Source organism: Cygnus olor, chromosome 15 (genome assembly GCF_009769625.2).
Source record: "Cygnus olor isolate bCygOlo1 chromosome 15, bCygOlo1.pri.v2, whole genome shotgun sequence".
Lineage (NCBI taxonomy): Eukaryota > Metazoa > Chordata > Aves > Anseriformes > Anatidae > Cygnus > Cygnus olor.
In genome coordinates this window covers 14,750,864-14,774,909 of record NC_049183.1, presented here as the reverse complement: position 1 = coordinate 14,774,909, position 24,046 = coordinate 14,750,864, and the positions used below count along the sequence as shown (strand labels likewise).

At 49.1% G+C, this 24,046-nt stretch overlaps 2 protein-coding genes across 2 annotated transcripts; one reads left to right on the top strand and one right to left on the bottom strand.

Moving 5' to 3' along the window:
- Positions 1 to 1,793: 1,793 nt before the first annotated feature.
- Positions 1,794 to 10,952, bottom strand: NT5M (5',3'-nucleotidase, mitochondrial). Its single transcript, XM_040574800.1, has 5 exons — positions 9,261 to 10,952; positions 6,190 to 6,290; positions 5,822 to 5,882; positions 5,336 to 5,450; positions 1,794 to 5,138 (listed from the first exon to the last, which is right to left on the bottom strand). The coding sequence occupies exons 1-5, from the start codon at positions 9,525 to 9,527 to the stop codon at positions 4,981 to 4,983; spliced, it is 702 nt and encodes a 233-aa protein (XP_040430734.1). The 5' UTR covers positions 9,528 to 10,952; the 3' UTR covers positions 1,794 to 4,980.
- A 519-nt stretch (positions 10,953 to 11,471) lies between these two features.
- COPS3 (COP9 signalosome subunit 3) lies at positions 11,472 to 22,914 on the top strand. The gene is made up of 12 exons (XM_040574899.1): positions 11,472 to 11,671; positions 13,588 to 13,717; positions 15,379 to 15,491; positions 15,612 to 15,661; positions 16,475 to 16,567; positions 17,291 to 17,470; positions 18,737 to 18,877; positions 20,010 to 20,183; positions 21,113 to 21,199; positions 21,536 to 21,649; positions 22,251 to 22,331; positions 22,583 to 22,914. The coding sequence occupies exons 1-12, from the start codon at positions 11,617 to 11,619 to the stop codon at positions 22,634 to 22,636; spliced, it is 1,272 nt and encodes a 423-aa protein (XP_040430833.1). The 5' UTR covers positions 11,472 to 11,616; the 3' UTR covers positions 22,637 to 22,914.
- The last annotated feature ends 1,132 nt before the right edge of the window (positions 22,915 to 24,046 follow it).

Below are 24,046 nucleotides of genomic sequence, written 5' to 3'. Positions count from 1 at the left end.
TCACTCGAGTCCTTGTGTACAAAGAGAGGCAAAGCCCATAAATCCTGCCAGGAGGGAAACCGCATCCTGGTGCTGGGGGGCGAGAGGAATCTGTCAGAAAGCTCCCTGCTTCCCCCAGCCCTCACCACCCACAGCTCTGCCCCCCGAAACAGGCTCCGGTTTTGGGACGAGTGGGAGGAAAAGCGAAGTAACGGCCCTTTGTGGGATTTCGGATGAAGTCTCAGCCCTGGGAGAGCCAGGGGCCTGGGGGGAAGTGGGGCAGAGCTGAGCAGGGAGGCACGGAGCGGGAGGAGAACGGCAACGATGAAGGATGCCAGGGGCCACAGCACGAATTTTTTCCAGGGATATTTTCCATATGGACTCTATAGATCCCCAATTCTTCTGACCCACAGGCTTTTTAAGCTTTTACCCTTCCAATCTCTCCCCCATCCTTGCGGGGAGCGAGCAAGCGGCCGTGGGGAGGCTTGGCTGCCCATCGGGGTCGGCACATTTCCCCCACATCTGCAGCTGCAGGCGCCTTTCTGGGCACCCCGTGCGCCCCGGGTGGCCTGGGGCGAGCTGCCAAAAGGGCACAAAAGGGCTGCCGCGGCCCTTCCCCACAGCTGGGGGGCTGCAGGGCTGGGCCGCAGGGGTGGCACGAGCAGGGGGCTGCATGGAGGAGCCCGATCCCGCTCCGAGGCCTGCCTGGCGGCTGCGCGCTCCCACACGCGATCGCACAGTCCCCTCTAGTGGATATTTCTCCTGCATCCCGTGGATCCCTGTCCCGCATGCCAGCTGCTGGCCTCCAGGCCCTGGCTTCGAGCGGCGATGCCGGGCACCATCCTGCTCCTCTCCGCACGCCGAAATGGAGCGCAGCAGCCCTGCAGGTGCAAAGCCCCGTCCGGCTGCCGCCGGGGGCTGAGCCATCGCTGGCTCCGCTCGCTCCCTGCCTGCGTTATTCGGGTGACTCAGCCTCCCTCCGTCCCCTGCCCTGGCTTTGTCCCACACCACCCGCAGCCCTTGCGTCAGGGCTGGCCCCTGCGCGGCACGGCTGGGCTGACCCCGGCCCCGCAGCCCCCGCTTCGAGTTCTTCGGGCATCGGCCAACGTGAGAGCGAGCTAAGGAATAATGCAGACGAGAGCATCGCTTGCTGTGCCCTTGCCAGGTCCTGCAAGCAGGACCACAGTGTGCCGAAACGGGCTGGAATGGGGGTGACGTCCTTACAGGGGGTGCCTGAACCCACACCCTGCGCCCAGGCTCCGGGACCAGCCGAAATTCCCTCAGATTTTGGGTGATGCCCCAGTTCAGCCCCCAGTGCTTAGATGTTCGAGGTGCTGTCGTTGCTTTTGACATCCTTTCGTCCCTGTGCTGCTCTGTCCCGGGGCCACATTCACCTCCTGGGGGTGTGGGGGTGGCTCTGGTGCAGCCCCTGCCTGCGGGGAGGGCACGAAGGCTCCTGGGCAGGGGGCTGCAGCTCCCCCCTGCTCAGGGGAGGTGCCGCTTGCAGGTCCCTGCACCTCGCTCCATCCCTTGCCGGGGAACATGTCCCCAGTGCCACCGCCATGCAGGCAGCCCCAAAACGCAGCCACAAGGGCAGAGAGGTGCTTGTTCCCCTAACCACCCCCCGGGCACATTTTTGGGACCATGGTGGCATTTGGGGGGTGCATACCTGGTCAGGGCTGTGCTGCCCGAGCTGGCCGGGAGCCCATGGGTGCCCCTGGGCACCCCTGTCCCACCAGAGCCCACGGGTGCCCCCGGTCCCCAAAGGCAGCTGCACCCCCGGAGCCCACCGCCCCGCAGAGAGAGGCTGAGCCTGTGGCACAGAAAAGTTTATTGTGCGTCTCCTTTGCAGCGTGGCAATGGGAACATGCATCTCTTTGTAGCCCAAACAGAGAGGAAAAGCCCCAAATCTACGCTCTTTGGTTAACCCTGAGAGTGCCAGGGACACGCGCTGTGCCTGAGCTCCAGCAGGATTTCCTCTCCAGCTCACGGATGTCGTAGCAGAGCACGGAAACACACAGCCCAGCCCTGCTGTGAATGCCCCATCCTCCCTGCGGACCCCCAGCATCGGGGCTCGGGCTCAGAAATGCACATCCCGGGCACGAGCTGTACCACATTTTTCCTTGCCGTGGCATCTAGGCAGGGTCCGAGCTGTGGCAGGATTGGGCTTACCGGTGAACTGGCTAAATTAAGGAGTTCTTGCAACCATCGAATGCAGTGGTCTGAGCTGGAAGAGGAAATTCAAGCTGTCCTTAAAGCTGGACGTGGCAGTGAGCTACTGCCAGGAAAAAAACACAAACAAACAAAAAAATGAGAACAACTGGAACAACAACAACAGGGAAAAGAACAACAATTCCCATGCTTCGTCCCAGCGTCAGTGCTTGTTTCCTCTGTGCCACGCTGATCCTGGAGGAGGGCACAGGAGGCCATTCCCTGCCTGGAGCATCCCTCCCAGCACTAAAACTGCCCCTTGGTTCTCGTTCTGCCCACGGGGACTCTGTGTAATGGCACTGCTGTGCTGGCAGGGCTGGTTTCAGGCTTTCTGGCCCCAAGGACTCCCCAGCCCCAGGTGCAAAACCCCCCCAGCACCCCCACGCAGACGGCAGAGCCACAGGTGGGAAACTGCAAAGCCCAAACTCTGTTTCTGGGAAGCTGGATGCCAATAAACCCCGGTGTTTATTGCAGTGCTCCTCGCCAGCCTCTGTTTTATAGATGTGCGTTTAAAAATAAAAGCTCTGTGCATCCCAGCTGGCTGCAGAATGGCTCGAGCACTAAAAGGACCACTCCACTGGGTGATGGAAAGTCGTGTCATGGCCCCAACAGGACGGCAACCATGCGGGATTTCTGTGCATCCAGGCAGAGTCTCATACAGGGACAAACTCCTGCCCTGCTTTCAAGTATATTTGGTGTGAATCCATCTGGTCTCTCTGGCATCACACAACGCACCAAGGGGGAAAGATCTGCACCTGGAAAGCTGCATCCCCTGGGTCCGCCCCAGCTTTGGGAAAAGATGTGGGGTTTGGGGCAGCCGTAGCAACGTGCCTGCTCCAGTTTCAGCTCGAGGAAAGGGCCCCGGGGAGCTTGGGCAGCTCTTGTTTAAATGGTGCCACGAGGGACAAGCCGAACTTGGAGCCCATGCAATGCCACGTGTGATGCTCAGCAGCCGCAGCAGCTGCCTGCGCTCACCCGCTGTCCCTGCTCCCTGCGTGCAAAGCCCCGGCCAGGGCTGCTCTTGGACGGAGAGCTGCTCCTCAGGTGGCTGGCACTGCAGACACAGCCCAAACACGCACCCGGAGAAGCACAAAGTGGTTTAAATAGGATAAAAAAAAAAAAAAAGTTAAATCCTTGCGGTACGTCACTCCCGGACCACACGGTCTTTACACAACCTCCCCATCCCAAGAGACGGGGCAGCTTTCAGAAAGAGCTGAGGCAATTCGGGCTTCACCCCTGGCCCCACAGCAGCTGGGGAAGGCACGGATTCAGAAGCACCGACTTCGAGAGCCCCTCTGAGTCCCAGACGTGGTGGGGCAACTGCTGCTGCTGAAATGTGCTGTTCGTTGGCTGCGTGGCTTTCAGCTCACATTGTTTTTTTTGCTGATGGGGCCAAAAGAAGAGAGGAGAGGGAAGCCAAAGGCTTGATGAGCAGCACACGGGGTGGCTGACCCATGCCACACATCCCAGCGGGGAATTTTACCCCCGTGGTCAGCAAGTCCTTGGTCCAGGTCAGCAGGGGATAGTGGTGCGATCCCAAATGGGGTGGGCAGTGCTGCTGGATACCCCGAATCACCCCTGAGAGAGCTGCAGTGATGGCCGTGCCGCACCCTGCACGTCCCCGGGGCTCTGCCTGGGGACACCCAGTGCAGTGCTTCCCCAGGACAAGGACATCTCCTCTCCAGGGCCAGCAGGAGAAGCAGCAGCGGCTGCTTTGTGGTGCAGTTCAGGGGCTGGTGCAGACTCAGGGAGGTGGGAACCAGCCAGGCAGGGAAAGAAGAGGCACAGCTCTTCTTAAACGTGTCCCTCCCGGAGCTGCCGCTTGCTCCGAGAGCTCCCTTTTCAGTGCCCGTTGTTCCAGCTGGCCACTCGCAGCCCCGGCCGGCATCCCCGAGGTGAAACCAGACAATCAGGCAATCAGCTCGGCAGCATCGACGGTCCCGCTGCCTGAGCCTGGTGGTTTGCACCACCCAAGGCTTTCTGCATGGAAGGATCCATCCCCAGAAGGATCCACCTCTGGGTGGACGCACACCCAGAGCTCTCCTGGCGAGCTGATTTTGGGCACGATGAGGAGAGAGATGGGGCACGGACCGTGCAGCCAGCATTGTGCAGACCTCCCTGGCTTTGAAATCCATCAGATCACTGGCTTGAGGGTGAGACGGGAGCTCCTGCAGAAGCTGCTGGGCTTCCAAAAAGGGCTTCTGCCAGCACTGCTCTGCCTGCTTGCTGCATGAGCAATGCCCAGGGTGAGCGGCCTGAGTGATGGGCAGTGGGAGAAGAGCCCCAGAAATTTGGGAGGTGAGTGCCCAGAGCTGGGGAAGGAGGAAAAGCCTTCGGACAGGGTAAAGAACCCCCCTCACCTCTGCCAGCCCGCATGGTTTCTTGCACCTCTTGTGTAAAGAAACATCTGCTCCCTTCTTCCCAAAGCAGCTCTAAAGCCCCTCTGTGCGTAGCTGCAGCAGCTCCTCAGGGACGAGGGTGGATGGGGATCCTTCATGCCAGCCGGAGGACAACTCCACCACGGGTGTGACCGTGCCCCAGAGGGACAGAGAGCCACTCCATGCCATGCCGGAGGAGGACAGTGATGCTGGGGGTGCAGATGTGGCAGTAAATGCCCCTGGCTGGGCTGAGATCCACTCCTGGGGTCCTTGGTGCTTCATCTCCCCCTCCTCTTCCTCTCCACACTAGGGACGGCATCTGTCTGTCTGTCCGTGGTGTCAGCCTTCAGCAGGACTCCGCAGGGCGACGAGCGGGTGGCCGCAGCCCCAAGCGGCCACGGGAGGCTGGTTTTTAGGCGGCCCGGCCGGGCGGCAGCCGTTTGCTGTCCAGAATGGCCCTCCAGTCGTCAGTCCAGGACTGCAGCCGGCGGCTGGGGGGCTTCAGCTGCAGGTGCCTGTTGTGGCAGGCTGTGAAGAGCACATGCTCCCAGCTGGGGTTCAGCTCGGCCCCTGCAAAGCAAGGAGAGAGGTCAGCTCACCCAATTCCTCCTCTGCGAGGCACAGAGCTTGATCTTGCTCACAAATGTGGACACAACCCCCTGACAAGAGCTTCATCAGCCGGACAGGGACCAGCATCCATCACCCCCAATGCCATCTGCCCCTTGGGGCCGTACACAGTCACTTCTGCCACCCCACAGCGCCCTTACCTGTTATGTCAGGCCTGTCGTCTATAAGCAGGTCAGCAGAAACCACCGTCTTATCTCGCGTCAGAACAATCTGCTCGAGAAACTCGGGGCCAAAGTGCTTCTCCACCCAGGCGTACTGCAAGGCGAGGGGGAGCAGTGAGAGGAGGCAGGCTGCAGGTGTGGCAGCAGCCTGGCACTGCACGGCCCCACTGCCGACACGAGCTGTGACACCCCGCCGAATTGGTTTGTTAGCGGGAAGGGTTCAGATGCTGCTGGAGAACAAGCTCTTTTAAACCCAGGCAGCTTCTGGCATCACGATTAAATATTAAGACCACGTGCATGCAAGTGGCAGAGCTCGGCCGAGGGCCGAGAAGATGCTTGGGAACAGCATTCCTGGTGGGGCGGGGAAATGTTGCTGCTGGTTTACAGCTGGGCAGACCAAGGCACGTGAGGGCTTCACTGGGCAGCACGGTACAGGAGGGGGAACCGGGTTTCAGACCTGCTCACCTTCTCGTAAGGGCAGTAGCGGTACTTCTTGATAGGGCTTGTGCAGATGAACACGTCGGTGCTGCCACGAGAGAAACGGTGACAAGCTGTTAGCTCCCCCTCGCACAGGATCCCACCCACAGGCACGTTCTCCTTTTTGCCACTCTCGCTGGGAGCAGAGAGCTGAAGGGAAGGGGATGCACGGGGCTGATTCTCTTGGTGACCACCCTCAGGGTCAAAATCCCCTTTTTCCTCCCGTGCACGGCGGGCTGGTCGGCATTTTCAGTACTGACACTGTATTGAGCACTTCTGCCAGGAGGCAAATCAGCCTGCACACCACTGCTGCTCCCCCGTCCGTCCCCAAACACCACAGGAAAGTTTCTACTCACTCTGCCAAATTTGCCATTTGCTTCACAGCTTCCACAGCACCGGGGAGCGGGTCCAGCTCGATGAAGAAGTTCTTTGATTCCCAGATGCTGATGGCTTTCTCCTGTGAGGGGAAAGAGAGCGGTTACTGCACAGGGCCTTCTTCTAGAGGCTGTCCAGAACCGAACGAAACCTCGGGTCCGTGGCCAGAGGGGAACTTCCATGTGGATCCAGCTGAAGTGGCCTGGTACCCCTGCTGCAATGTGATGCAGTTCAGCTCAAGACGCTCTCTGCCCTATTTATCTCTATCAGATCACTTAAAATAGCAGCCGGGCTGCTCTCATAGGAGACAATGTAATATAGGATGAAATATATGTCAGGATGAACGCTGACAATCTTCCTTGGGGATGCCCGGGCAAACGGAGCAAGAAACTCCAGGCAAGGGTTTGAAACACATAATATCCAGGTCTGCAGCCCGGGTGCACTGCTCTGGTGCTAAGGGAGAGCTGAGCAAAGAGAGACCACAGGGGGCAAAGCCTTGGGACGAGGACAGAGTCCAGGGGCTGCCTGCAATGGTCCCAGCACAGCTCTAAGGAACAGCATTCGGAGCTCCTGTGCTTCCCTGTTCTCCCTCAAACAGGTAATGGCTTCTCAGTCACCAAGAAAAGCAATTATTTTGCGCAGACACGGGGCCCTTGGGGAGGAGAGCTTGGGAGCGTTGCAACATGGATGTGGACAGAGGAAGCAGCCGTGGCCCGGTGTTGCAACGCAGCCAAGCAGCTGCAGCCACAGCTGGGAGGTTTTGGTGGGAGCCCTGCCCTGAAGGATTGACCTTGATTTTGAGCATCTCTGCTGCTTTATTTGGGGTGGAGGAATAGGGACAAAGGAACTTTCAATCCCTCCTGGCCTCCTTGCATTGCAAAGTTAAGGAGGAGCCTGCAGAGCATCAGGGTAGGAGAGAGCAGCCTCAGCAGCATTTACATGGTGCTTAAATAAGCTCATAGCCAAAACCAGACAGGTTGGACAGGCCAGATAGACTCATCCTGCCTGACAAGTGGGAATCTACACTATCCCACCATCTTTTGCCCTTACTACATCTGCACTGGGGGAAGAGAACGGGCAACCCATTACATATTTGTGCACAGAGCATTAAACGCGACATGCTGGAATCGAACCCATGTAGTTCTCCAAAAAATCCCAGGTAATGTGAGATCAGGCACACCTAACTTAAAAGGTTGTCCCAAACAGACCCACTATTGCACTCCTTTGCCTGAGGGGCAGAAAACACCAGTAGCTCAGAGGAAAAAAAAAAAAAAAAAGACTTCTTCATACACATCTTAATGCCTGTTCAAAAAGAAACGCACCGATTGTGTGCAAGAGAGCCAGCAGAAATGCCTCCTGGTAGCATGAAAAGAGCAGCCACCCTACTAGTTTGCCAAAGGGCCAGGCAGACTCCAGTTGCTCTGCCTTAGATCGGTGGGCAATGATGTTTTATTTCTAAGGTACTGAATGTAGTTGCACAAGAGACAGCTAAGAAACGTGGCCTGATGCAGCAAAGCACTTCAAACGGTGCTCAAGTGTTTTCTTACAGCAACGACTTCCGTAGCTATTCTGCTTCCACTTATGTCAAAAAGCGTTTTGCAATCAAGCTCGATGGGGGAAGAACTAAGCTCATCTTGAGGAAAAGACCTGCTTAGCTCAAAGAGCCAGAATAACTCTCTGTGGCAGGAGGGAGAAAAAAATTCCCCAGGCTGGAAATCCCACCCTGTGCCAAACAGGACAGACCCCGCTTGTGAACCTCAATGTTCTTCTCAGCTCTCTCTGTGAGCGATTTCCCCACTCATCCAGAAGTCCCCATCCTCGCAGGCTCTCTGTGTTACTGAGCTGCTGTCCTCCATTTGCTTGGACTCTTCTGGTCCTGCTTTCCAGCCTCCTCGGCAGATCGATAGTGCTCTTTGACCAGGGGAACTGGAATGTCCCATGTGCCCACAGCCACCGAGCAGCTTCTACGCTCCTTATCCCTGGTCTGAAAGCAAGGCTGAAAGCAGGGCTGCCCTGAGGCTGGTCTGCAGAAGTTTTACTTGTTCAGCCCAAGGTTTTGGGGTTTTTACCATGGCTGAAGCAAGATGAGTTCATTTAACACACCCAAAGTAGTTAACATCCAGGAAAAAAAAAAAAAGGTATCATGCATTACCCCATCCAACTTTTAGCATCTGCCTTATTGCATGGAGGATGTTCTCCATTCCCCTTTCATCAATCCCGGCTAGCAGGGACACGTCATTCCTTCAGCTCTTCGAGCCACCAAGGACTTTGCCAGTGGGAAGCCCTGGACATTACGCATGCTCCCTTCCTTATAGCCTCTGTGCCACTAAAGAAGAGTATTTTATCTGCTGCGACTCCTTTCAACTGGTGCGATTACAAGCCTCAGATAAGACCACAGACCTCCAAGTGAGATGGTAAACCTGCAGAAGCAGAAACCGACTTTCTGCAGCACTGAGTCCTTTGTTGAAAGATAAAGTACAACACAGAAAGAGCTCCTGCTTCTAGGCTTTAATTACTAAAACATATCACAATATTTTTCAGACTTGTGAGGGCTTAGGTTCTTTTTAATTTTCAGTAAGCTCTCACATGAAGCATCAATTGCATGGTTAGCTCTCAACTCCTCTGCTGCGTCCCACCGCGTACATTGCTGTTGAGGAACTAAATAAATCCATCTAGGGATAGAACCAACCCATGAAGCATGGCCAAATCAGAGCTAGAACAATCCAGCTAAGCGACTTTGCTTCTTTTATAAACAAACAGATGTTCTGAAAGATCTCCTTTCCTTGCATCTCCATCCATGCATGCAGGGAAAGGAGACAGACGTGCATTAAAAATGCTGAATTTCTGGGATAAGATGCACCACTGGAAGCTCTGCTGCGTGCAGACCTGCGCCTGCATTCGGGTGGGAGCTCCGGCCAGCACCCACCACCCTCCGAGCACTGCACCCACAAGCCAGGGGCCAGCGGGTGCCTCGTGCCGGAGCTCTGGGAGCAGCAGCAGGGCGCAGAGCGAACACGAGCCGCGCGCGGAGCCGGGGGATGCAGAGACTCACGCTCAGCTCGGGTCCCAGGCGCCCGTATTGCTCCGACACCCAGAAACCCCTCCGGTCCTCCAGGGCAATGTAGGGCTTGTCGGGGTACCTGGCCCTGAACTTCTTGAGGAAGCCTCCCTCGAAGTCGGCCAGCACCCCGTCCATGTCCACCAGCACCCGCAGCGCCCTGCGGGACCCCGCTGCGGGGCCGGGCCCCCTGCCCAGCCCTGCCAAGGGGCCGCAGCGCCGGGGGGGGCGGAGGTGCAAGATGCTGCTCAGCAAAATCATGGTGGGAAGGGAGGCTCGGACAGCGGGGGGGGGGTCTGGGGGGGGAAAGAGGGGGGACTTTTATTTCAAGCACGCAACCTGCAAGCAAGCAGACCTTGCAAGCAGGTCCCCTGGCAGATGCAATAGGGAAGAGCTGGGGGGATGCGAGGGGGAGCAAAGGGGGTGCGAGGGGGTGCCAGGGGGGTGCGGAGGGGATGCGGAGGGGGTGCAGGGGCTCGTCCTCGCCCCGGGGCCTCCCCGCCCCATCCCCTCCCTTGCAGCAAGCACCGAGCAGGCGGCTGCGGGTCTGGGGCCGGGGGGGCTCCCGGGAGCCGCGGGCCGGGTCCCGGCGCTGGGACGTCCCCGACCCGGCAGTGCAAAAGCCCAGTTCCTCTTCCCGGTGCCTGGCCGAGCCCGGAGAGCGGCGGCACCGCCTTAAAGCTGCACAAGCGCCCTGCGGAGCTGGGCTCGGCCGCGCCTCCGAGCCGCTTTAAGCCTCCCCCGGCCTCTCCCTCGCCTTCCCCGCAGCCCCCGGCACAGCTCCGGGGCTTGAGCCCGATGCCGGGGTGCTGGGGACCCCCGCCGGGGCACCGGGTCCCAAGGGGGTCCCCGGGGGTGAAGGCAGGGCTGGAATCCTTTACAGACCCCCACCGCTGCCTCCCCTTTGCCACCCGGTCCGTCCGTAGCTGCAGCGGGTGTGGTGGACGTCTTGGGGTGCACGGAGGTGATAGGGGTGCAGGTGGAAGCCACGGGGGGATTTATGCTGCAAAGATGCAGTATAAAATATAGCACCCTTTTAGCAAGTCGTGGGGAGCGGTGAGAGTTTGCCCAGAAACCTCGCTGGATCTGACAGCTCTGTCCACACACGCGGTGTGGAGGTTTACAAGATGGACCCAGAGCTCTTCAGTGGACCCAGAACTCTTCAGTGATGGGAAACATTTACAAAAGTGGCCATGGAGACAGGGACTCGAGGTGTCACGACCAAGTGCTGACAGAAACAGCATGCGTAAAGGGCTGAATATTCTGACACAGGACCAGACATCACCATGGTCCAAAAAGCACTTTGGGGATTTAAGCTGCTAAAGAGCCGGGAGGCATCGAGAGTGTGACTAACAGCATTAGGCAACCGCTGAGCTGGGGAGGAAGAGAGTTTGGCTGCCAGCAACGACACGACTTAGCGGATCCAGAATATTTAATCTTTCGGTTCCAGAATGTTTTCCATGGAGTATGTTGTTCTTGTTTCACGTCAAGGGCAAACGGGTTGTGGAGAGCAAGTGGCTTGGTGAAGGTCAGGGAGTGAATACTGAAAGTGAGAGTGAATGCAGGAACAGAATTCCTGACAGCCAGGGTGCATCTAACAGTAAAATAAATGTGAGTTTGGGAGGGAAAATGTGAAGTTTCAAGGCTGTATTCTTACTTCACAGGAACCAGCACCGTCCCTGGGGGTGTTCAAGGAGAGGTTGGACGTGGTGCTTAGGGACATGACTTAGCGGGTGACATTGGTGGTAGGGGGATGGTTGGACCAGATGATCTTGGAGATCTTTTAAAAACCTTGATTCTGTGATAATTCTGTGATAATTGTGATAATTGAGATGATTCTGTGATGATTCTGTGGTGATTCTGTGATTCAGTGCAAGGAACGGGACTTCATGCTTTATTTCTCTGACAGTGCAGTAACAGAACGCAGACACCTTTCACGACAGGCAAAAGCTTTCCACGTCCAGGCCCAGGGGAGGGCCCTGAAGCAGCCCCAGGCCCCACGCGTGACGCCATCGTGACGCCACCGTGACGTCACCCCGCGGCCCTGCTGAGTCACGGCTTCTCGCGCTAAGATGGCCTCTCGCTCCCGGGGGGCGGCGCTTCCGGCCTGCCGCCGGTTACCCCGGCAACCGCGGCGGGCGGGGGGGAGCGGTTCCCCCGCTCCCCAGGCGGCGGAAATGACGCGCGGCACCGGCGGGCGGGGCGGGGGGCCCGCGGCGGCACCCGATTGGCTGGGAGAGGCGTCACCTCCGCTCCATCTTCCTCCTCCCCCCCCCCCCCCCCCCCCCCCCCCCTCACCGGCGGCCCCGCCCCGCCCGCAGCGCGCGCGGCCGCGCCGCCAGCCGCCAAGATGGCGTCGGCGCTGGAGCAGTTCGTCAACAGCGTGCGGCAGCTCTCGGCCCAAGGTGACCGCGGCCACCGGGCCCCCGCGGGCCCCACCGGGTCCCACCGGCCTCGGGGAGGGGACGCGACGCGAGGGGGCGGTGGCGGCCGGCGGAGCCTCATCCCTCCCCCCCCTCCCCGGGCCCTGTTCCGCCGGTTGGGGGCGGGCCCGGGCCTGGCCCTGTCACGGTTGTGCCTCGGTCGCCCGCTGGGGAGGCGCCGGGAGGGCTCTGAGGGGCTGCTGGGAGGGGACGGGGGTTGGGGGGTTAGGGAGGGATGAGCTGTGCCCCCCCCCCCCCCCCCCCCGGGGCTTCCCGGTGATTGTGGCGAGTGGGGGGCTCGGAGAGGCCGTACCGGGGAGCATGGGGCCGGGGGGGCGCCTCTGAGGGCTTTGGGGGTGCTGGATCCTGGAGGGAAAGGGGGCACGGGCAGGGCAGTCCCGCGTCCTCCCGTTTCTGAGGCTCCGAAGGTCTGCGTCGCTGAGGATTAGTGTGGGAGAGGGTGAGAGCAGGGCTGAGAGAGCCTCAGAGTTCCCAGAACCAAATACCCACAGAACATTTCAGTAGCCCCGCTTAGACCTTCTCAGATTCGTTGCCAAACTTTGCCTGCGCTTGGGCACGGTGTTCCCTACTCCTTGTGCTGATGCTCCCTGAAACGTGTTCTCCGCGTTGGGTCTTCATCCCCTGGGAGTGATCAAAAACTGATGCTTCCCTCTGTGGCCTCAGGCTTTCTCTCTGGCAGTTACTTTTGGGTGGAGCTCAAATTCTCTCATACTTTGGTTTGACTTATTAAATGCGCAGTGCTTTTACTGGGGATAGCAGGTGCAAGAGACAGTTTGTACCCGCAAGACGCAAGCGTGTAACAGACAGAAGAAGGTGACAGCTCTTTGTATGCATTCAGCGTAGCTGGGGGACTTTCTGTTATAAGGTTTTGTAGGTGCAGAAGGCTGAAGGGGAAGCCGTTTGTTATGGAATTACTAGCCAGGTAGATGCTCTCTGTCAAAAAGTAAACCCAGGCACCACAGGCTGCTGGAGCTCACGTGAGCCTCCAGGAGAAGCACGTGTACTCGTGGTGGTGCTGGTCCTTGGCTGTCAGCGTGCAGCTGCACAGGAGATGGCATAAAGGGACGTGTAGTCAGGCCTCCTGTGGGGCTGGTCGGTTGTGATTTTTTTTTGGGGGGGGGAAGGGGGAGAGGGGGTGCGAGCTGATGGCAGCAGGATTCCTCTGTTAAGGAGGGCATCAGAAGTAAGGTTTTGCAGCGCTTCGGTAGCGTTACCAAATCACGGAGTTTTATAAGCCCTGTTTCTTTCCATGCTGACACCTGGAGTTTTTTGTATGTAGAGGGCTGTTTTTGGGGTGGGCTTATGGGGTTCCCGGGCTCTGGGCCTACATTAGACCTTTTGATCCCTCTGTTCCTTCAAAATTAACATTTTATTGCGAAGGCTTCCCAGGTTTCATTTTTTCAAAGGAAAAGGCTAGGGATTTGAGAATAGTGTTAATCTTTATGAATGGGGGCACTATTTCTGTTTATGAAGACTTTAGTAAGGGCGAAAGAACTTCTGCTTTTTCTCTCCAATCTGCAAGGGTTGAGCACTGAGACAGTACCGTGCCTCAGAAAGACCTAGTTCTAATTCTGGTAGTTCCGAAGGAAAAAAAAAAAAAGAAAAAAGATTCTGAAAGCAGTTCATCATAATGCCAGAGGGAGGTCCCCGCTTTGCAGTGCCAGGAGCCAGAAAATTCGCTGTCACCTTAGGAAAAACTTACTGTGCGTAGGTACCTCGCTTGTTGAAAACTTGTGCTTGTCATACTGCAGAAAGGTAAATTCTCTGGGTGATGCTGCCTTTTCCTCAGATTACAGAGGGAAGCAAGGTGTGATGAAACAGGGGAATGCATGAGTGTTTTCCTAACCGGAGTCTGACAAGGATGTTTTGTATTTCAGGGCAAATGACCCAGCTTTGTGAGCTGATCAATAAAAGTGGAGAACTGCTAGCAAAAAACCTCTCCCACCTGGATACAGTGCTTGGTGCCCTGGATGTGCAGGAACACTCGCTAGGAGTTCTTGCTGTCTTGTAAGTGTTGCTTCCTTTTTATTAACTATTCTGGTACCAAAACTCTGACAACACGTTGAATTGCCAACCAAACGTTTTTCCTCTAGACATAAATACTTCCAATCTGCGTTTCTTAGCATGGAGCTGAGTTTCCTTTGGTCATGTACATTTTATTAGAAGAAATGTCACAGCAGTTTGTGTTTTTGATAGGAAAAAAAAATGGAGCCTGTAAAATGCCATCACTGCCAAAAGGTGACGTGGAAGGTTTGTTTTCCTTAAGGCTGTGTCTATTTCTCTTGCTTATGGCTGTGTAAGGATTTCTCCCTACCTGTTCAACAAAAAGATACAGACCTGGCTTCTAAAATTTGGTTGCCGGGACATTTGTAAGCCAAGCTGTGAGCATTAAGCAACGTGGTTTTTTGGTTTTCTTCCCTAGTGACACAGGGGTTCTTATCATCGTTCTTGGTACTTGTCTGCAGGCAGCACTGAGGGTCTTGCTGCTGCCTGTAGTTTAAGATACTATTTGGATTGCCTTGCTGATACTGAGGGGGTTTGGTTTTGTTTTGGTGGTGTTTTGTTTTGTTCTGTTTTTCTGAGGTTTGGCCGTGAAGTTCAAACTGTCATTCCCAGTTGTACCTAAATACAAGTGAAGTGTCTGCAGGTATATTTTAAAATGCTCTTTTAAAGGGCAGATCAGAAATCACGTACTCGTTCTGTTACCCCTTTGAAGCAAAATGACTGTTTTGCGTAGAGATACTAAACTTAATATTAACTTCATTAGCATTTCGTAAAAATGTGTTCTTGAGTTCACAAAAATCAGGGCATCCGAGGTGAAGAAAGGAAAGTAACTGTAAGAAAGAAGATGTACGATGTATTATTTGAAGAGATGATCAGTGAAGCATATAGGAAAGTGTTCCTGGTTGAAACTGGCATGGGAAACTCGCAAAGTAAGACTTTGTGAAGAGACAGGAAAGGACGGTCGTAACCCTGGTGGGGAATGGCAGTTCATGATCTAGGTAGGCTTGAACTGCCTGTTATAGTGCAGAGCAACTCAAGTAAGGGCAGGGTTGGACGCCTTCCAACAGCATTAAATAGGTTTGTTTGTTTTTTGGTGACATTTCTAGGGTGCATAGCTAGAGTTCTCATTGCATGCAGATGAGCGTAATCATAACTCGTCTTACAGGAGAAGCAGTGTGCGAGTCTGGAGCCCGCAGGGTGCTAAGGAACCAGCAGAGATGGAGAGAAACTGAAAGGGAAGAGAAGGAGCTCTTATCAGGAGATAGAAGTCTAATAATGTAATGGTTAAGAAAGCTGTAGCACATTCAAGCAGGAGGTGGCTGCAGGATAGGTGAAGTGTCCGGAGAAGTTGTGTGGTTTAGTATTCAAATTGATTGTTAGCTACTGTTTCTATTATGATTGTAGTCACTGTACCAGGTGAAATGGTCTTTGTTTGCCATGGTTTGTTCAAAATTGTAATTCACACTAGATTCCTAATAGGAGTATGCACTGAAAGGGTACATTTGAGAATTGTGCAGCTCCGGGGGAAATCGTATGCCATCTGTCATAAACACTTTGGGTTTGCTTGCAAGCAGCTACGTGCATCTGCAGAGACAGCGCTGAACATTTGGAGACTAATAAACAAAAAGCTTTAAATGTTAAACTTTTCTTTTGTCTTGTTTTAGGTTTGTGAAGTTTTCTATGCCCAGCATCCCTGACTTCGAAACGTTATTCTCACAGGTGCAGCTTTTTATCAGCACTTGCAATGGGGAACACATTAGATATGCAACAGACACTTGTAAGTTAAAGAGTTTTCTATAAAACCTCAAAGCTTATATATTTTGGTATAGTTTGGCTTTACTAATTTTCTTGTTTCACTGACTTTTTTTCCTGTTTGTTTGGTTTTTGCTGTGTTTAGTTGCTGGCCTGTGCCACCAGTTAACAAATGCCCTTGTGGAGAGAAAACAGGTGAGCAAGCATCATCTAGTACAACTAAGTTACCCACATAACCAAGTTCTTAAAAGGGGCATTACTCACTTAATGCTAAATATTTTTGTGCAGCTCCTGATGTGTTAAGTCTACTGAGAGGTAATGAACCTAAAGTGAGATTTTAAAATTTCTTTAAGGAAAACTTATGTTAAAAGTTTGGGGAGAGTTGCCTAGAAACATGCTCTCACGCACGAGCCAGGAAATCACTAGTACCAAGGGTGTTCTTCAGACAATGTATGCGTGAGTAGGAGAGAGCTGCAAAAATTATTAGCACTGGTGAGTCAGTGATACTAGCTTCAGTGTTATTCTCACCACTGTTATATAACATTCTTACCAAAATGCCTTAAAATGTTAGGGACGCTTGTTTTAAGGCCAAGATACTGACTTTTTGAGGGCATTTTGAGTGAAATCTAGCTTGAAATGAAAGTGGAGATCAAATGTGGTCTAAGTGAAATAAAGTGAGAGCCCTGCCTTTCTTTATTCAGTGGGAATTTAGGTAGTGCTGTGGGGTCAAGAAAAGGCTTTGTTATCAATGCAAATGAATGTATTCCCAACGAGATTGTCTTTGTGGAGAAGAATTGATGACGTTACTTAGTTTATCAGAAGTTGTGTGGCCAAGACTAATTTTATTTTCTGAGAGACTGCAGTATCCTACAAAAAGGGAACCTCAAGTTAACTACTACTTAATGGAACCTGTCAATTAGTGTTATTTTTCATTTGTAAGTGTCAACATAAGATCCAATGTGCTGCCATCTATGAGAAATTATCTGAAAGAGATGTAATTTCTGACAGCCCCTGCGAGGAATTAGCATTCTCAGACAAGCCATAGACAAGATGCAGATGAACACAAACCAGCTGACCTCAATACATGCAGATCTCTGCCAGGTAAGGGGAACATAAGGGCTTATTCTGAGAGTAAAAGCTTGTAGAATGCCTGTAACCCTTTGAGGAAATGCGTATGCACATATTGCAATGTAAAAATAGCTTTTAGTTGTGGGTTTGGGTGTTTGCGGGTTTTTTCATCTTTTCCAGTAGTCAATAATGTGATATACTGAAACAAAACACCTTTCTCCTTGTTTTAAATGTTCAGTGCGTGCCCCCAGCTCTTTGGTTTTGTTCATGACTTCTGAAAGTCTTTCTCTCTGGGCTGAAAGTCATGCACAGCTTCTTTTAGGCAGTGTGAGTGCAATGGCCAGATACTGTTTGCTCAAGTTTGACAAAAGGCATGTTTGTCTCGGTGTCTTTGGCCTGGATATGCACTTCTGTCTCGTTCTTGGCTCCTGGGATTTAGAGTTGGATGGGAATGTTCAGTGCAATCTTTAGTGCTGCCAGCACAGTAGTGGAAGGCCTGGAGTTGCAAGCAGCTTTGTCGGTCTAGTTTTTTTTAGGTTTCAAATAACTTATAACAGTTTGTGATCAGTGTTAATGTTTTTTCAAATGCCACCTTACAGTGAATAATCTGTATTATACCATTACTGACATGCACTGCTTCTTAGCTCTTGGAGGAGTGCGATTTATTGAAACTAAGTTCATTTAGTAGTTTTTAACTTCTTCCTGATGAGAATTTGCAATGGCTAATTTATGAAAACTTGGTCTGTTTTCTTATAGCTCTGTTTGTTAGCAAAATGCTTTAAACCTGCCCTTCCGTATCTAGATGTGGACATGATGGATATTTGTAAAGAGAATGGGGCATATGATGCAAAGCACTTTTTATGTTACTACTACTATGGTGGGATGATATACACTGGGCTAAAGAACTTTGAAAGAGCACTCTACTTTTATGAACAGGTAACTTTAAATTGAAAGGGTAAGTCTGAATTGTGATGAATTAGAAGGCAAAAATGGCACGTGTAATAGCACCAGGTTAACATGTTATCTTTGAATTATCATGAAGGGTAGAAAAGAAAGCTGTGTACTAGTATAAAGTACGAGCATGCCCTGATTATTTTTGTTCTTAACCTTTAGGATACAGTTCTGTTAGTAGATCTATCCTGCTGTTCATCATTCACATTGGCTCTGCTTTTGCATGTGTGTGCATCACAGCTGTACATAAAAAATGATCTGGGTTAGTTTTTATTTTATTAGCTGTTTCATGAAGGGTTTGGCTTAAGTGGTACCCTTTAGTGTACAAAGTAAAGTAGCAAACAAAGTGACTTTAGAAATGTTTTCTTTTAAGAAGGTCGCTTACAGCCGAGTAACTCTTACACCATAAAACTATGCAACTCAAAGGTTGATGTTAAATTTATCTCACTCTAAATATTTTTCAGATGGCTGCTTATTACTGCTGGCATAGAGACAGTTTAAAAGCTGATACTCAGAATTATGTATTTTTAAAGAAAAATAAGCTCAGTGGTTTTGCTTCCTAAGACTTTTGTTAATTTTATGATGGAAGCTGTACTTCAAGCCTATTACAGTATTTGCTGCTTTACTTTCTCTGTGAAAGAAAATAACAAAATTGGGAAAACTCAGTGGAAAAAAAAAAGTCAAATGTTCAGCATTTTGTTATTTTGCATCAGTTTCTTCTGTAGACAAGGGTGAGTTGTTGAGTAACAGCATTGGAGTAAACCAAAATCCCTTCTCCCTATTCTACAAGCCTCTTTCAGTGTGCTTAAATATGAGATGGAATGATGTAATATATTTATGAAATCCTTTTTCAAATTATAAAATAAAATACTAATTTACAGTATAAATCCAGCTTCCACAGGAACTGTATAATCATTTATTGTAACATGTAGCTACAGGTGATCTATAGTGCAAGTTTAGATGCATCCCAAGCAAAGAAGTTTCAATTTGATTTTATGTATCGCAGCAAGGCAGGCATCACTGTAACTTGATGTGTTTTAAGTAAGCTCTACACAAACTACTTTATTTAGGACATTTTTGATAATTACCTTTGACTGAAGTTAGATAAGCTTTAAAACTCAAAGGTGAATTTAATATATCATTCTATCCTTCCTGCATGCAGCTTTGAATTGAGCTATGGTTAATACAATAACTACTGCTGTCTACCAGTAAGTATATTAAACTTGATTTATTTCTTTTTCTCTCGCTTAGGCAATAACTACTCCAGCCATGGCAGTCAGTCATATTATGTTGGAATCATATAAAAAGTATATTCTAGTTTCTTTGATACTACTTGGCAAAGTTCAACAGCTACCAAAATATACTTCCCAAATAGTTGGTAGATTCATTAAGGTAAGTCTTGCAAAAACAGTCAAATAATAGAACAGCAGGTGAATTTGTAAACCACGTTGGCAAGAATTTTTCTGTCCTCATTCGATGGTAGTGTTTAATGTTACAGATCATGCAAAATGCACAATGTGCTAGAGTACAATTTCTTGTTTTCTTTCTAGTCTACAATGGCTAAAGATTGTCTGGCAACTTTTACATCTCTTACACGCTGTAGGGTTGAACAGGACTCTGTTATCCATACTCTCAGTTATCCAATACATATCTCAATTATCCGTACTCTCTTTGCTGATACTACACATCCCCTGACTGACCTTTTACTTTAGAACTCAAAGATGATTCAGGTTTTACGTGGCTTTCAATGTGCAGTGCCACTGTTGTAAAAAGGTTCAACCTGCAACTTCATACAGCTGAAATAAAAAATGTAAAATTTTTTATTCCAAAACACCAGCTTTATAGTAATGAATTAAACCTTCCAGAAAGGCTCAAGTTTGGAGTCACTAAGCATTCCGATAGGTGTAGGATAGAAGACAAAAATGCTGTCAAAACAGTTGTGGTCCTAGCTAAATAATGTGCTTTTAAAAGTTTGAATTTGTTGTTTTATGACCAAAATTGAAAATAAATAAATAAAAATCCCCAAATCTTCTAGCTTCAATATGCAAGGTCAAACAATTGCCATTTTAAAGTAATTTAGGTGTACCTGTCTTCACCCTCTGGTTCTGTATTGTCCGTGCTGGGATTCACTGGGATCGAGGATGACAGTGTCTTAGAGGTTAGAACAAATATAATGGGTCAGTAGTGAATAGTTGATACTCTACTAATCTTAAGTTCAGCATACTTCATCTGATGGTCAACTAATGTTCTTTTTCATGCTCTGCTTAACTAGAGTTGACAAGTCATACACAGGTCCTTGAATGATGCATGCTAGGTCTACACTGCACTAAAACAGATTGAGTGTATGAGGATCTGTTGTTGCCCTGAAGACTTGTATGGGCATCACCTGTATTTTGAGAGGCACTTGAGCTTACTTAAATTTACTTTTATATCTGTTTGACTTATGTTGAAGCAGTGAATAGAATTTGTAAGACCGGTTGAACACCATGTTCTTTAAGAAGAGTTCTCATTTTTCTAATTGCAGCCCCTTAGCAATGCTTATCATGAATTAGCGCAAGTTTATTCAACCAATAAACCCTCGGAGCTTCGAAGTCTGGTGAACAAACACAGTGAAACATTCACAAGGGATAACAATATGGGGCTGGTTAAGCAATGCTTGTCATCTCTCTACAAAAAGAATATTCAGAGGCTAACCAAGGTAAGATACGTGTTTTTTTGTTTATTTTGCTGAGAAATTGAGCGATTTAGTTTTCCTTAAAGAGTGTATCTTATTCAAATGAGAGCAAAATGATAATATAATAATGTCACAATGAAATAACTAAAGCAGATTCATGTCTGTGAAGTAGCATCGAGGCTTTAAGATGCTTTATACAGAAAACCAGTTCTGTTGGCTGTTTATGCATTATTTAAAAGACGGTTCAATACATCTGTCTATCAGAGGGCTTTGGATACTGCTCTGGAAGGCTCTTTAATCTAAATTACAGGTATATATCTGCTTATCTGCTTCCTTCTTATACTGGAGCTTCCAAACCATATGGAAACCTCTGGCAATACCCTGATCTAAGTCGGTGGTTTTTCTACTGTAAATGAGGGGAGCTTAGTCTGTAAGAATTTAATACGTAGTTAAAAAAGAGTTGTAAGCACTACTGCCCATGACCTCCATCTTTTTCAAAAATAGGAAACCTGAACTTCACATCTTACTTCATTAGATAAGAACGAGTGAATGGGACAGCTTTTGGAAGTGTCTGAAGTAACAGGAAATCCAGAAACAGTGTAGTGATGTGCTCCTTCAGCTGAAGAGATCGGATTAATCCTTAAAGATGATCAGGGCAAAGTTATTTTTTGGCAAGGTGAAACGATGTTAGTTTCAGTAGAGAATTCAGAATTAATGCACTACACGCGTCTCTTGAAGGAAATTCAAGGCATGGGCAGTCACCTTATTTATGTTTAAAGGTGGAGGAAGAGGTTGGATATGGTCACAACTCGGGGGCGGGAGGGATTGCAGAAGTGGAATAATGACTCCATCAGTTTGGTCTGCATACGTGTACAGTATAACAGATTATCTTTGCAGTAAGAACTGAGTTTCTTCCATCTAGTTTCAATGGTTTGGTACTTTCTAAATTTCAGACGTTTTTAACATTGTCATTACAAGACATGGCAAGTCGAGTGCAGTTGTCGGGGCCCCAAGAAGCAGAAAAATACGTCCTCCACATGGTAAGGCTTGCTACTTGACAGAACTGTACTGATTTAAAAAATGATCCAATGAAAGCCTTTTAAAGTATCTGGTTTGGCAGTGCACGTTCTGAATGGCTGAAGAATTGTGCTTTATCAGGTTGAAGGAAATACTGTCTGTCTGTTGTGGTGTTTAGGCTGTTCTCAGAAAAGTCAGATGTTCTCTGCCCAAAATAAGGCGTGCATCATTTTGTATTCAGGAGGTTGTTAAGAAATAAAAAGCAGATAAGTTAAAGATGATTCCACAAGGAGTCAAGGTGTAGTTATCTGAAATTCTGTTCTTACTGATACCTGATATTAAACCCTCTCTTATTTCAGATAGAAGATGGTGAAATCTTTGCAAGTATTAATCAGAAAGATGGTATGGTCTGTTTCCACGATAATCCTGAAAAATATAACAATCCAGCTATGCTTCATAACATTGATCAGGAGGTAAATCTTTACGATATTAATACTTTTGGAATTTCTACTGAAGAACCATAGTCTGTAATTACAAAGCTGCTGGGAGATGTCAGTGTAGGTAACTTACACGTAGAGATTGAGAGCTATGAATCATTACCATTTTACAGTACCAGTATTTAAAGGTTTTAGGTTGATAGCCAATTACTGTCAGTGACTTTCCTGTTATCTTCTGTACGCCTTAAGACATTTTAGTAGAAGGACTGCTTAATGTTGGTGGTGTGAAGTTCCTCGAACTGACTGGATTAGAAAGATGGTATTTAGGTTCAGACTTCAAGGATCGCTTCTGCTGGCTGTTAATAACCTGCCTCTAGGTTGAGATGGTTGACCCTCATGGGGCTGTCAGCCCATGACCTTAAATAGGATTGTTGGGAATACATGGTTCAAAATAAGGGATTAAAAAACGGTATGACACTTCGCTGGGGAGATGAGGGCAGAGAAGATTTTCACACTGAACTTTTGTGATGGCAAATGTTACTGGTTCTGTGTAGCACAGCCATGAAATATCTTGGAGATCTTGTACAAGCTGGGCAAAGTAGTCAGCTTAGTATGTTGCTGTCTTTTTTTTTTTAAGATGCTGAAATGTATAGAGCTTGATGAACGACTGAAAGCCATGGATCAAGAGATCACTGTGAACCCTCAGTTTGTGCAGAAGGTAATTGATCTAGCGTTTTGTAAGAGTTTGTAACAAATTGAGTGCAGTGAGTGTGTTGCACTGAATGTTGGTATTCATAGTGTTAACAGTTACACATCAATGTAATGTGCATAAACATCATGTTTAAAATAAAAGAAGTGCATGTTATTTCATATCCACTTAATTTCCATACCTGTTAACTTCAAAGAAATGTCTGTCTCAAAGGTAAATCTTCAGACCTGTTTCTAAAGAAATAACTCTTTCTCTTCCAGAGTATGGGCTCTCAAGAAGATGACTCAGGGACCAAACCATCCAGTTATTCCTGAAATTAATGTTGCTCACCACTCCGCTTTCAAGTAAAAGCTTAAGAGAATCACGCCTGAAATAGGGCATTGAGGAGTTCCATGAAGAGAGCAGAGAGAACTGAGCTTTGCTTTTCACCTGGACATTGAGAAAATAAAAGAACACCCTCTCAGTACTGTATAATTTCAGAAATATTCTCTGCAAAGAAAAAGGAAATCTCAAAAGAAACTTAAAAGTCTGTTGTGGATTTATTTATCTTCAGATTAACATCGTTAATGCATTAAATAATCTACCTTTTGTTTTAAAGGGTTTGAATGTTGCAGTGTTTCTGTAGCAGTTCTTTTTCCTCCTCTGCAGAAAAAAAAAGTGTTATTCAGGGAAGAATACAAACTAGCATTGGTTCACTTACAAGATAATTACTGGTTCATTCTGTATTTAAAGTCGGCTCAAAGTGCAGATTTATCATATTGTATGGTGGGGGGGAGAAGGGGTGGAGTTTAAGTAAAAAAAAAAAATTCTCTACTGCATAATTTGCATATACCTGGTGTAGCTGGCTGCTGTCTCTTAAATGATGAAATAAGAACCATGTTCTTCCCAAAAGGATAAGCATATTAATGAGTCCTTGTTAGGAGGTTTTGCTGAAAAGCAGAAATCTCTATAGGGAATCTATACATGATAGCTGTTTATGAATTTAAGTTTCTGGTACAAAACACTTCCTAATAATGTTTGCTCTTGGATCAAATTTATTAGGCCTAAACAAGGATGTCTGGAAGACCTGCGTGTTCTGGAGGATGCTGGATGTGAAGTTGTTCCCACTGAAAGAAATTTAAAGTTTTGCTCTAATACAATCAGCATGAAGGTATTCAACACGCTACTATACTATATTTCTGTGGTGGAAATCAGTTCTAACTGAAGGCCATGCTATAGATCATTTCTCTGTTTCCAAAGCAAATTCTTAATGATGGAGTTCTATACAGCTATCTTAAAAAAGCAGGATTTTATTTGGGTGCTGGAACGGCATCTAGTTTTTATTTAATTCACTATTTCAAACAAAAACTTTTGGATCCTTCGAGTGCTCACTCCTTAAATCAATGGTCTCTTTATTTTTCTGTAGCTCTCATGTATCCGAAGATTCTAACTATTCAGTCACCTTTGAAACACTTCATGTCAGTGCAAATCTCCTACTCTCGGGCATAAATACACCTGTCATCAAGGCAGAATGTGAGAAGCTCAGCATCCAGTGCTTCCTGCTTAAACACTTGAATAGGAGCTGCTTGCTACTGCTAACCTGCCAGCTTTTTTTGGGTGCTGAAGTGGGAGCTAAGCGTTTCTGGCTCTTGCTACGTGCAACTTGTGTGTATTGAGGTCACCCATGGTTGAAAATAATCCATTTGTGCTTCCAGTGCAGATACAGAACTGCCAGGGTTTTTATT

Bases quoted from the DNA above. Each gene is read 5' to 3' on its own strand.
- NT5M (XM_040574800.1), bottom strand. From the start codon at position 9,527: ATGATTTTGCTGAGCAGCATCTTGCACCTCCGCCCCCCCCGGCGCTGC. The intron at 6,291-9,260 runs GTGAGTCTCTGC...TTCCCCTCACAG, and splicing joins GCCTGGGACCCGAGCTGAGC to GAGAAAGCCATCAGCATCTG. The intron at 5,139-5,335 runs GTAAGGGCGCTG...CTTGCTTTGCAG, and splicing joins CGACAGGCCTGACATAACAG to GGGCCGAGCTGAACCCCAGC.
- COPS3 (XM_040574899.1), top strand. From the start codon at position 11,617: ATGGCGTCGGCGCTGGAGCAGTTCGTCAACAGCGTGCGGCAGCTCTCG. The intron at 21,200-21,535 runs GTAAGGCTTGCT...CTCTTATTTCAG, and splicing joins AAAAATACGTCCTCCACATG to ATAGAAGATGGTGAAATCTT. The intron at 21,650-22,250 runs GTAAATCTTTAC...TTTTTTTTTAAG, and splicing joins TTCATAACATTGATCAGGAG to ATGCTGAAATGTATAGAGCT.